Genomic DNA, 12194 nt, shown 5'->3' on the forward strand with positions numbered 1-12194 from the left:
ATGTCCCAGTCCCTCCCTTACTGTGGGGGTGTTGATCTGCCCCCTCCACCCACCAGAACAGACTTACCAGCTGGAGGCAGCTGCATCCGTCGTCCTCGAGGACTGCTGCCTGTGTAGTCTATGGCCATATCTCCAAATCGGCGCTGAATCTTTGGATCCGAATTGGCAGAACTGAATCGGGACAGTGATTTGAATCACTGAACTGAATTGCTGTCCATCTGAATTGGCTGAATCCAATTCTGAATCAAATACTTGCCAGTTCACACAGGCCTAGTCTAGAGTGCCCCAGAAGCAACTTCTTTAGTTCAGATCAATAGCCTCATTCAAAAAACTAAACTTGAAATTAGGTGGGATTTAGGTGTAGGTATTTAAAGGTTACTGTAGCTTTTATTGTATTCTGCTGAAGCTTTTTATTCCCTAGAGGAGGTGCAGTGAACAATGTAGAATGGAAGACAGTGAAGCAGCAGGGCATATGATCTCAACTGCTATACCGAGTGGGATGACTCAACAGTGCATAACTCATCAGCAAAATGACTTCATTGCTTGGAAGGAGGGTGGCATCCCATGCACATTCCACTTGCAGCAGCGCAGGCACTTAAAACAAAAAAATGCTGGGTGCATTAGCTCTGCGTCTCATGGCAAGGAGGCCGTGACTAGTGCCTTGGTAACTGATCTCCCCTCAGCAGACACTATTCCTTGAATACATAACAGCTTAGACCCAAAGCATATTTTTAAGAAGGAATACTTCATAAACAGTACTTTTATGACTTATTTCAGTCTTGTTCAGACTTCCCCTGCAGTGTTTATCCACAACTACAATGCTGTTAAAGGGTTAGGCATCTTTAAAAAAAGTAAATGAGAGAGAGAGATGTGAAAGTTATAATAGCAGGTACCAGTTAACACATACATTTCCTGACAGGAGGATTAAACTGAAGAATTATTTTCAGTTTGATTCCACAACACTATCAAATAGTAAGTTTCTTCTTGAATGACTTTCACATGGCAGCAGGGGAAAAAGTAATGAAGGGATTGCCATACTAAGTCAGAGCAACCATCTGTGTAGTCATCAATTGTAACCAGCACCAGACACTACTGAGGATGGTGGAAATATCTTGTCCTAAGCTTTTATGAGGGAAACGCCACCAAGGAAGGCTGCTTCTAGCTCTGAGAACTAGCGATTGCCTTATGTCCTAACACAGAAGAGTTCCTATCCCTTCAAAAACTCATCTGGAGTTTATTACAGAGCTGGGCATTGTTATCTGCGGGATCTATATGGAATCCCATTAAGCCTTTGGCCACAAGATGGCTCGTTACCACCCAGTTTGAGTTTACCCCTTCCTTGGATATTGCCTTGGTTTTCATTTGGGAATGGTGTTACTCATTCTCCTGCTAGCCTTCTGTAGGCCATTCAGTGTCCTGTATATTTGCATTATGGTGCTCTAAGGTAAACTGTTACAGTTTCTTCACACTTTTTCTGCAGCCCTAAAAAAATTCCTTACCATCTGCACACTCAGTCTGCCCTGTTTTTTCTGACAATGGTTTATTAGACCTGAACACAGTTTTCCCAATGAATGAACACATTTTCAGTGCTATTCTTTATCTCATTCCTCATACCTTGCTAGCTTTTGCTTTCTTTCTTTTTTTTCTTTTTGACTACATGCTGCACATTGAGCTAGTTTCTTTATGAGGCTGTATACAGTGATGATTTTCTCTTCTTCTCCCTCCCAATTGATATAGTTAATTTAAAACTTACTAAATGGTATGAATATGAATAGTTCATGTTATTCTCTTCGAGTGTGCATCACTTTGAATGTCAGGACTGGTTTTAACCTGTCATGCCACCTATTTGCCTTGCTTCGCTAAAGCCTCTAAAATACCATCATATGGAACAACTTAGAAATGTCACCTGTGCATTCTGTCCCCTCCTTCTTGATCATTAAATACCACTGAGAACCAAGTGAATTCTAATATAAAACTTACCTTAAAAAAAAAAATTAAAAAAAAAACAAGGTGGTTGTAAGATCACAGTAATTAGCAAGAAGCCGATGAGATAATGTATCCAAAATATCTGGGTTCCCTTTTAATGCCAGAACACGAGGAAGTTGCTAATTTGTTGTTGTCAACATGTAAGACAAAATATAAGCACTGTATATATTAAATACTTTTAGATTAGCATAAAACATGGGAAGAGAAAATAAAATGGCCCAACACAGTCCCTTTGAACAATTAGTTTAACATGGCCAAATTATTAGTTGCCCTGGGAATAAATAATCAAGTATCCTGGCTTTCGTGCATGCAAACTCAGTTAAAATATTGCGAATATGTGGGGTTTAGTGCCAGTTTCTTTATAGGAATTCAAAGAAGAAGATGGTGAGTAACTGTATTGGGGCCTTTTCTTTAAATGAGAATGTGCCCACCATAATTAGTAGAACAGAAACGTATGCCCACATGATACTGGTGGACCATTTGGGCATTTTCAGGGTTACTGCACTATCCCATTTGGTGATTTTTTTTTTTTCCTATCGTCTGTTGGAGAAGGATGTTGAACTCAGAGCTTATAATGTGTATGATGAATTGGAATGAGGATGGAGTTAAAGCAAGGTCACATTTTTCCATGGAGAGTCTACTTAGCCTGCTTTAGTGTAGATATTCTAACTGGTTCCTACATAGTACTGCACTGTTAGCCAGTTTCAAGTGACAAACCTGCTGTGGCCTTGCTCTCTCCAGGTGCTGATCTTCTCCATTAAAAAGAGACTTCAGTCAAACATGCTTTACCTAAAAGCAGGTTAGCTCTGGGGAAAGTCTCCTGCTATAAATTGTGTGTAAAATGTACCGAGTTTGAATTAACGCGTGTCACGGAGTGGGGCCTAGGAGCAGCTGTGATCCTGCTAGCACCCCCTACCATGCCAAGTGAGTGATCCAGCACCCTCGATTCTCGCCCGCCACGTCTTGTTGGTATAATAATTTGATATGGGAGGCTGCCTTAAGATCCCCTTGGTCACAATGTACTGCTAATACCTGCCCCTCCTGTACCAGATGGGAGGACTTGGTGGAACCCCGGCCTTACGGGCTATGTGTGCCTCCTACCTCCCCTTTAGCACGCCCTAAGCCTCGCAGTTGTTCCGGACGTTCTTATGTCTCAGAGATGCACGCCCTCTCCGGGCCCTGTCTCACACACTCTGCCCTCTCTGGGCTTCTCGCGCACCCTGCCCTCTCCGGGCTCCCTGGTGTACTCGCCCTTCTACGGGCGTTACCCGCGCCTGTGGCTCTCACCAAGCCTGCCCCGCGCTCCCGGCGCCCGTGGCTCTCACCGAGCCTGCCCCGCGCTCCCGGCGCCCGTGGCTCAGGTGGCACGCAGCCATGCCTGGCCCCCTGACTCTTCTCTGGGTCCTGTGCCCTCACTGGGCCAAGTACCGCCCTCACGGGCTGGGGTCTCAACCCCACACACTGCACCACACCGGTGCCAAGTTGCTGTGCCTCCCAGGCACTGCTCTGTGCCCCAAATAGGGCACCCAGGAACCCCCAGACTACTGGGGAGCTCCCGTGAGGCCTCCTCACACCCCTACAGCCTCACCCGGTCCCCTGAAATTTACACAACAGAACCATAAGCCAACCGGCTGTAACAAAACAATAAGCCTACCAGCTATAACCTAAAGCCCAGGCCCACCTGGCTCTCTGGCCCAAAGCCTCCCAGTCAGGCTTCTCTCCACCTTTACCATAATGCAGCCCTCTGGGTGCTCAGGCTGTACTGCTTAGCTTAGCTCTCCTGCAGAGCTCCTACACCTCAGGCTGCCAGAAGGGAACTGCTAGCCAGGCTCCAGCCTGGCTGTTTATAAGGGCCCGGCCCTGCCCCCTTCTGGTCACCTGACCAACCTGGTTGCTCCACCAACCAGCACCTGAGCTGCCCTGGCAATTAGCAAAGGTCCTAATCCCTACTTAGGCACGGGGCACCCGAGTGCCCCCGTGACAATGTGTTACAAGTAACTGTTTATTTTGTCTGCAAGTTGTTCACTAGTTTAAAATAGCATTTGTTTCCTTTTTCAGGACAGCCAGTAGAGGGGACTTCGTATTTTCTGCTGATCGTCTGGTAGGTGGAGAATTTCTTGTCGCTGCTGCACTTTGACACTTGTGTTAAGTAGGTCTTTCAAGCTGGACCATTCATGGAGTGGCAGCAGCGTGTTTCCCTATAACATAAGTTGCTGTCTGACATTAATGATCTGACTAGGCACTACTGCTCTTTGTTACATGGTGCCTTTCATCCCAGATGATTTCAGATACCTTCAGCCACCTGTGGAATGCAGCTGCTGTTTTAACAGCACACATCAATAAGACAGGAGAGAGTAGCATTGGAAACTACTCAGAATCCTATGGAAACATATATGAGCAGGATGTAGTTAAGCTAGTTTTAGTGTGAATAACACCTATGTCCTCATGAAAAGACCATAGCATTTTTTTTATAGCTTGGACGGCCACATAGTGTCTCATCCAGAAGACTAAACAGCCCCTGACACAGTGTTCCTATAGCACAGCTGGGCATCACATTAGTGGCCAAAACTATATGGCAGCTGGCACAGAACAATTCTAGCAGAGACAAGGCACTGTGTAGTGATAACATGTATTAGCAGATCACAATAAGTGCATTTGGGAGGTTAAGGCCTTACCTCCATTGGTTAATGTGCTGAGACTACACACTGCCTTATCTGCCAAGGGAGGTCAACAAGGTTGAACGGTCATAAACTACTACAAGACCATTTCAGGCTGGACATAAGGAAGAATTTCTTTACTGTCTGAGCCCCCAAGGTCTGGAACAGCCTGCCATCAGAGGTGGTTCAACCACCTACATTGAACACCTTCAAGAGCAAATTGGATGCTTATCTTGCTGGGATCCTATGACGCCAGCTGACTTCCTGCCCTTTGGGCAGGGGGCTAGACTCGATGATCTTCCGAGGTCCCTTCCAGCCCTAAGTCTATGAAATCTATGAAATCTTTCCAAGGGCTTTGCTTCATGCTAGTTAATTTATGGAAAGACATTTTTTCCTAGGCCTTGTCTTAACCATGGGTGCATTTGCTTGTCAATACAAGTTCTCACAGTTCAAGGGTTTCCTTAGTGACTCCTATCTAAATCTCAGTCTGATCCCAACCTGCTTAGCCAGACAGCTCTACGGTTTGAGGAGCTGTGGCGGCCCTTCTACTAACGTCACAACTTGGCCTGTTCACCCACACACACCTTACAAGTATCGTTTTGTTTCTGATACCTTCACTGCCCACTAAAGATGTTACTGGGGTCAGAGGTCTGATTGTTCTTATCTAACAGCTGGATCAGTTATTTTTTGGAGTGCCCTGATTGTAGATAGTGCTTTATAGAACATGAAGGTAAGGTCCTCGCCTGAGCATCTTAGTCTGAGATCAGAGTTGTCAGCAAAAACCATTTGTTTGAAGGAGTGTTCTTGCCAGTTACTAAAACAGATAAGGACAATCATGAAAAATGCAGTCAGCCTATGAAAGAAGAAATTGTAGGTCAGCTGCATTGCAGAGTGTTCCTGTTTGCCTGGGTTACCAGATTCTCAGTCAGAAAATGCACAGACTCAAGATATGCAAACAATAAATAAAAGCCCAGTTTCCTAATACTAGCAAATTCAAATGCCATCCAGCTGAGAGCGCGCCAGCACAAGCCAGTGTGAACATTAACAGCAATTAGTCCCCAAGTCTTCACTTCAGATCTATTTGTGACCAGGGCTCCTTCCACACTGAGCACCTTCTGTTAAGGCTGCTTTTCTTACACTGTAGGGGTTCCCATCATGCCTTATTCTTAAAGAGATATACCTCCGCAGTAAGGTAATTGAAAGGAGAGAAACAATGGTTGTGGCAGTGCAAGGACAGCTCTTAATTAACCTCAAATTAATGGCACTGCAGTTCCCTCAAGTTAATATTCTCACTCCTGTAGCCTCCCCCATCTTCATGGAAATGCTGCGTGTGTGAGGGAAGCACTGACTGCTCCCTAACTGCTCGAGGCTGTAGCACCCAGGCAGCGAGCCAAACTCAGGCACACAGCATGGGAGCTTAGTGCTGCCTGACCATCACTTTTACAGACACAGAGCTTCTGTTGACAGGAATGCCTCTGCCCCCTGGTCATACAACAGCCCTGGTGTTTGTTGGGAAGGCAGTTGGTCTGTCCTTCTCAGAAGATGCTATGCAGAAACCATGCCTAGATTTGCGGGATGTTTTGCACTGCCCAAACATCCTCTGCTTTTGCTTTTAATGACAACATACAACAGATGGATGAAATAAAGTAGATGGGTGGGATTGGTGGGTGATGAAGCATGCATTGTTGCACAGGCGAGATGGGAACACAGTTCAACTTTTTACCTGCCCAGCATCAGCTGCTGGCAGAGGCCTCTGGTGTCAAAGCAAGACTGTGTCTTAAGGAGGGATTTAAATTCTGATACATTAGTAGTGATGCAATTTTTTCCTTCCAAGTCATTTGTTTCCCATGAGAAACAAACTTCCACTGCAAAGGTGCTGGTGGGAGAAGGGACCTGGGGTAGAAGAGGCAGATTTCCAGAAATGTTTATAACACAAATGATAGATGACACATGATTATCTAGCACTCAGAGCTGGTAAATATTCACTTCAAACTTATAAAGTTTAACTAAGGCTCTGGCTGAATGAGTGGGGCTCATCCAGTAAACAGGAAATTGGCATTTCATTGCATCTACCAAACCTGCCCTATATGAGCCATGTGTGCTAACTTCTTTCTCCTTTTCTGTCCACTGTCTCAAGTGCCTACATTTAAGCAGGGGCTTCTTGATTTAGGTGAGCTAAGAGATGCCCCATCCCACTCAGAGCCTATCCCAGTTGTATGTGAAGGACAGAAAGAAAGGCGAAGGACAGGAAAGAGCCTTCCATTAGGTTTTGTCTTGGTCTCAAATGAGAGAGGGTCTCAGTTTTTAAGTCCTGAAACCTTGAATTTACCTAATAATGAGAAATAATCTTGCTTATTCCCAGGATACACTACCTCATTTCTGCCATTATACAGTGACTTTTGCTTAATAAGCTTCATCCTTGCTTGGCAGCATTTTTCTATAAGCATTCTGGCCTTTGAATCTCTGGCTCACTAGTAGAGAGAATTTTCTAAATTTTTAATACCCAGAGCTTCTTTCATGGGAAATCATCCCAGGGTCAGATTAATACATTCGGATAACTTTGCCTGGGGTATAGATGCAGGGCTGTCACTGTGGGAGAGCTGGAGGTTTTCAGGTCAGCTGATGCTGAGGAGATGTGTAACTTACTGTCTCCCATAGGGATGTCCCTGCTGAAACTGGGCCATCTCCACAGCTTGAAAGTGCAAGTGCTTTGCAGAGCATCCCATAATAATGACAGCTGACAGGTGTCAAAGAAAAGTGGTGAGGGTGACATTTCTCTACTGAGTGACTTGCTGGTGGGCTCTTGCTGTGTGTTTATATTACTGAAGTTCCTGCTGCTGTTCTGGACAGCCCACCCCACGGCTGCTGAATACAAGAGCAGATATGAAAAGAACTGGGTGAGAAAAAAAACACCTCAGTGGTATGTTCAGCCTATTCTAGGAAAAGTATTAGCATTTGGAAGTTTACGGTGATGGGTAAGAAATCATTATAAACTGATAGATTTCTCTGGTCCTATAGATCAGACTTGTGGTTGAAGAAGGACTGAATCAGCTGCCATACACAGAATGCACGGTGACCACTCCGACAGGTAACTTATGGGAGCATGTTCCCCATTTGGTTGGGTTGGCACTGGAAACTGCTTATTAAATGTAAAACGGAATCTGAAATCCTTGCGAGAGGCTGAAGCAGTTTAATATTCAGATCAACCCACAGAATTATGGTTTCCCTGTCTTCTTAAGGGTTTAAATTGGGATTGTAAAATCATTATGAAAATTTACCAATACAAGTGGATCATAAAGTCACTTACCATTATGAGGAAGCAAATCAAGCCAGTGACATTTCACATGTCTATTAAAGGAAAAATACTTAGCAGAGACAATTGTGCAAGACCTGCTTAATTCTGTCTGTGTCACCAACAGCTAGAGCCCAGCTGGGTGTGATGACAGAGGAGTAAGAAGTTAAAGGACTTTGTATGTGTTAGCATGAGAGAGAACATGTGGAATAATTGCGGCCTGCTCCCACCAAATGCAAAGATCAGGTTCCAAGAAAGGAAGAGGCTCAGGTTGAAGATCAGTGTAACATGAACTAGTTTGGGGAAGCTGCTCTTACCTGTTTAAAAGAAGTGCTTTCTCTCACTGCTACGACACTCGAGTCCAGCCTGATCCAAGTCAGTTGACAGTTGGAATAGTTTGGCTGTTGGGTGTTTCCATGAAATGAAGTCGTTGTGCTCCATGCTGCATGCAGTATTAACATAAAGGTTCCTTACTGTGCTGGCATCATAGTTACAGGGTGAAACGTGCCTTCGACTTGTCAGTCCCTCTCAAGTGTACCACTGGTGATGTTCCTGGCTCCTTGCACCTTCCTGTGGCTGGGCCACAAAGTAGCACCCATTTTTAGACTAAATCGCTGGGCTGCAGTCTCTGGTGTCCCAGTCATGTTGACACAACAATCCCAGTGTGGTTTCACACATGTATATCCTTTTCCTTTCAGGACCTGTGACCAGTGAGATGGTTAAAGCCACTCAGAAACAGCTTTTCCAAAACATAGTTCAGTCTTTCACCCAAAGATACATAACATAGAGCAGGTCTCAGTCCAGCCCAGTTCTACTGACCTTTCCCCTTACCCTTGAATCTATTTTGATCCTAGGCTTAGCCGTGGGAAGAGTAAATGGTGCCTACCTTGGATGGGACCTGGGGATGTTTACCAATAAAAAGCTTCTTTCTTTTTTTTTTCAGTCTAGTAGGCTAATAGCACATGGGTAACCTTAGGGGCATGTGATAGTTCTAAAAATACTGCACAAAACTTCCCTGGTTTTTCAAAGACAGGTAGACAGAAACTTCCTGCCAGACTCTGAATTAGTGCTAAAGCACAATGGGTGTAGGAGGGTAGGGAATGGAGGTGAGCAAGCCTTACCATTGGTGCTGTTTTATGAACAAGTAAGATTTCAGCGTCTAGGACTGCCACTCAGGCCTTGTTCACATGCAGAGTATCTTTCTTTTAATTTTTTCTTTAGATGATCACAAAACATAACTCCAGCTTGCCATATTTTTGGTATAACTCCTCTGTCCACAGCACTGGAGTCTAGCTACCTGGCTTCTAATCAAGATACTATTTAGCCATATTTTGTATGGCCTCTTTCACTTGAAGTAAACAAAGATACAGGCAACCTCCGCTTAGCACTCTTAATTGGTTTCTGAAAAACTGAGTGTTAAGCAAAACAAGCATTAAGTGAAACCGAAAGTGTTTGATGATCCAAGATGGTGACCTCAAGTGTTTTTAATGAGCCAAGATGGCGACAGCAAGCATTATAACAAAACTCGCTGAGCGCTAAGTGAAATCAGGTATCAATTTAAAATGAGCCTTATACCAAAATAGCACTGTGCGAAACAGCATTAAGCGGGGGTTGCCTGTATATGAGTTATGAAACTAATGTCCCACAGAAGGGAAGGCTCTCTCCTAAACCCCGTTTTTACGTTCTGTTTGTTTTTTTTTAAACAAACCCTTTGCCAATGCAAGTGTGTGCTGCTTCTCCCTTTCCTTTTCTGAGACCTGTAGGATCTGTCAGACTGCACCATGCCACTCTTTCACACAGTACAGTATACATTTGTGACTCCCTTTGCACAGTGCAATTGGAGGGATGTCAGCTTCAGTCCTACAGATATCTTAGTAAGTTCTATCATGAAAGGGCATGGAAGTGGGATGAAAGGGAACAATAATGTGCGCTCACCATCAGTTCTGTTTCTTTCCCCACAGGGTACAAGTACGAAGGTGTAAAGTTTGAAAAGGGAAACTGTGGAGTCAGCATAATGAGAAGTGGTAGGCTGCGATTTTTTGGTTTCTGAACATGCGAATGTGTACAGTTCTCCTTCAAGCCTCTTGCCACTCTCATTTTAAGAGCAGCAATCACCCGTCTGCTCTGAGAAGCACAGGTTCACCCAAGTCATCCAGTTGCCATACTCCGTACTGCTGAAGTGTGTCCCATTCCTGACAAAGCCACATCTACTAATGTCAACCAATGTGTTGTATTAATCCTTTAGGAGAGAAGTAGTTTCCCATATATTTCCGGTGGCAACTTTTTAGAGGGAAGAGAGGCTTCTAAGGGGCACTCAAGTGAGGCAAGGCCTGTCTTCCTTTTAGAGCACTCTGTTAGTTAATTTTTACTCCACAAAGACAATATTCCATGTAGCTGAATTGTGCTGGTTTGGGAGAATGGTAGATAAAATAACCTTCTGCAACTCCCTTAGATCCTTGATAGCAATAATTTTAAGACCGTCTTTAAAGGTGTAGCATCCAGTAGATCCAGTATTTCTCATCCCCAGTAGTTCCAGTATTTCTCATTCTATCCATACGTCGAAATGATGGTGCAGGTGAGTTTCCTCAGAGCTGAAAGGAGCTCTTCAAACCCATTAGGAATTATTAAAAATGTTTGTATGAAGTTCTTTTTCACTTTTGTCTTTTTGGATTTAAGGTTTCCCTTCTGTCTGAAAAAAACAGCTTAGTGTTAGTGCCTGGGAATCAGTAAGTGACACTGAATGGAGCAGAAGGAAAACTTGGAAGTTAATAATCTGAAGTGGTTTTAATAATCTAAAATAGGGGGGATTATTATTATTCCTTGTTGGAGTCTCCGTTTAATGATAGTTTGCACTGATGCCTTCATTAGTTTGTGACAAATTCTTTCTTTCTGTCAATTGGAGGAGAGGCAATGGAGCAAGGTTTACGGGACTGCTGCAGGTCCATCCGCATAGGAAAAATCCTGATCCAGAGTGATGAGGAGACTCAGAGAGCCAAAGTGTACTATGCAAAGTTCCCACCAGACATCTACAGGAGAAAAGTTCTTCTCATGTATCCAATATTAAGTAAGTGTCTTAAAGGATGTTTAGGGTTAACTTTTGTTTGTAACTTGTGGGCATGCTGTGTAAAAATAGTTATTTCCTGAATTTTGGTGGCTATTATTAGGTTTTTGGCTTGCTTTGGGCAACACAGCAGAAAATTTATCAAGCTCTTCCAGAATATACATTAGTAAAACTGCATTAGCTGTTCAGGCATTGTCTTCAAAATGCACATGTTGAGGCAACGGATCTAATGAGGTAAAATAAATGTGGAGCAAATCACTGGAGTAACTGTGTGATGGTGACATAGGGAAGCATTAGAGTTTGTGGTTAATACATCTATAATGTGTCAATAAGTATAAAAACTTCCAATTTCTATTTGTGCATGCTATTATAGATATTGATTAGGGGTGCACTGATAAAGATTTGTTTGGCCAATTAATAAACCATATCGGCCGATATCGACCTAACTGCGAGCATGCAAGCATGGCTTCTTGGAGAGCAGCGTCTGGCTAGTAAGTCTGTGTGGGGCAACGGGCATGGGGGAGGGGCACAGCGAGGCTCCTGTGACAAGGGAAGAAGTGGGAGTAGGACTGGGGATGGGGCAGGGGCAGGAGCTGCACAGATGAGGCAGGGTGTGGGACAGAGCCGCAGGCGGCTCGTCTAGAGGGCATGGGGCAGCTCTCCGCCACTGTGTACATCCTCAGGGGAGGCATGGAAGCATATGCCTCCCAGCTCTGTGCATGGGGCGGGGGTGAGGGCGAGCTGCCTGCTTGGGGCTCGGGGCAGCATCGGGCTCTTCCTGGTGGGTGGGGGCTGTGCTTGGGGCATGGAGTGGCAGCGCTGGGAGAGGGGCTACAGCATGTCTGTAGCCCCCCCATAGGTCCCCACCCCCAGTGCTGCCACTGCTTGTCCCGCCTGCCCCAAGCGCAGCTCCAGTTCAGGCCCCACCCACTAGGAAGAGCCCAGCGCTACCCTTGACTCCTAATGGGCAGCCCAACCTTCACCTTGCGTTCCCTGGATCTGGGAGGGACATGCCCCCCAGGCCTCTCCTGGGGGTGCATGCAGCGTCCGGGAGCTGCCTCTCTCCCTGTGCCCCCAAGATGAGCTTCTTGCAGCTCTGTCCCACACCCCACCCCAGCTGTGCAGCACCTGCCCCTTCCCTAGCCCCACTCCCTCCCTCACTGCGGAGGCCTCAATCTGCCCCCCCGGAATGCCCCTT

The 12194-nt window shown here is 45.2% G+C and overlaps 1 protein-coding gene across 1 annotated transcript in view; it reads left to right on the plus strand.

Moving 5' to 3' along the window:
- Positions 1–2236: 2236 nt before the first annotated feature.
- UPRT (uracil phosphoribosyltransferase homolog) overlaps positions 2237–12194 on the plus strand; it is a 12311-nt gene continuing 2353 nt past the window's right edge. The window contains exons 1-5 of the mRNA XM_019521042.1: positions 2237–2275; positions 4016–4087; positions 7662–7731; positions 9897–9959; positions 10838–10999. Of these exons, the coding sequence (XP_019376587.1) occupies positions 2237–2275; positions 4016–4087; positions 7662–7731; positions 9897–9959; positions 10838–10999 (406 nt within the window). The remainder of the gene's footprint in view (positions 2276–4015; positions 4088–7661; positions 7732–9896; positions 9960–10837; positions 11000–12194) is intronic.

The sequence above is a fragment of the Gavialis gangeticus genome, unplaced genomic scaffold (assembly GCF_001723915.1).
Source record: "Gavialis gangeticus isolate Ggan-Ray unplaced genomic scaffold, GavGan_comp1, whole genome shotgun sequence".
NCBI lineage: Eukaryota > Metazoa > Chordata > Crocodylia > Gavialidae > Gavialis > Gavialis gangeticus.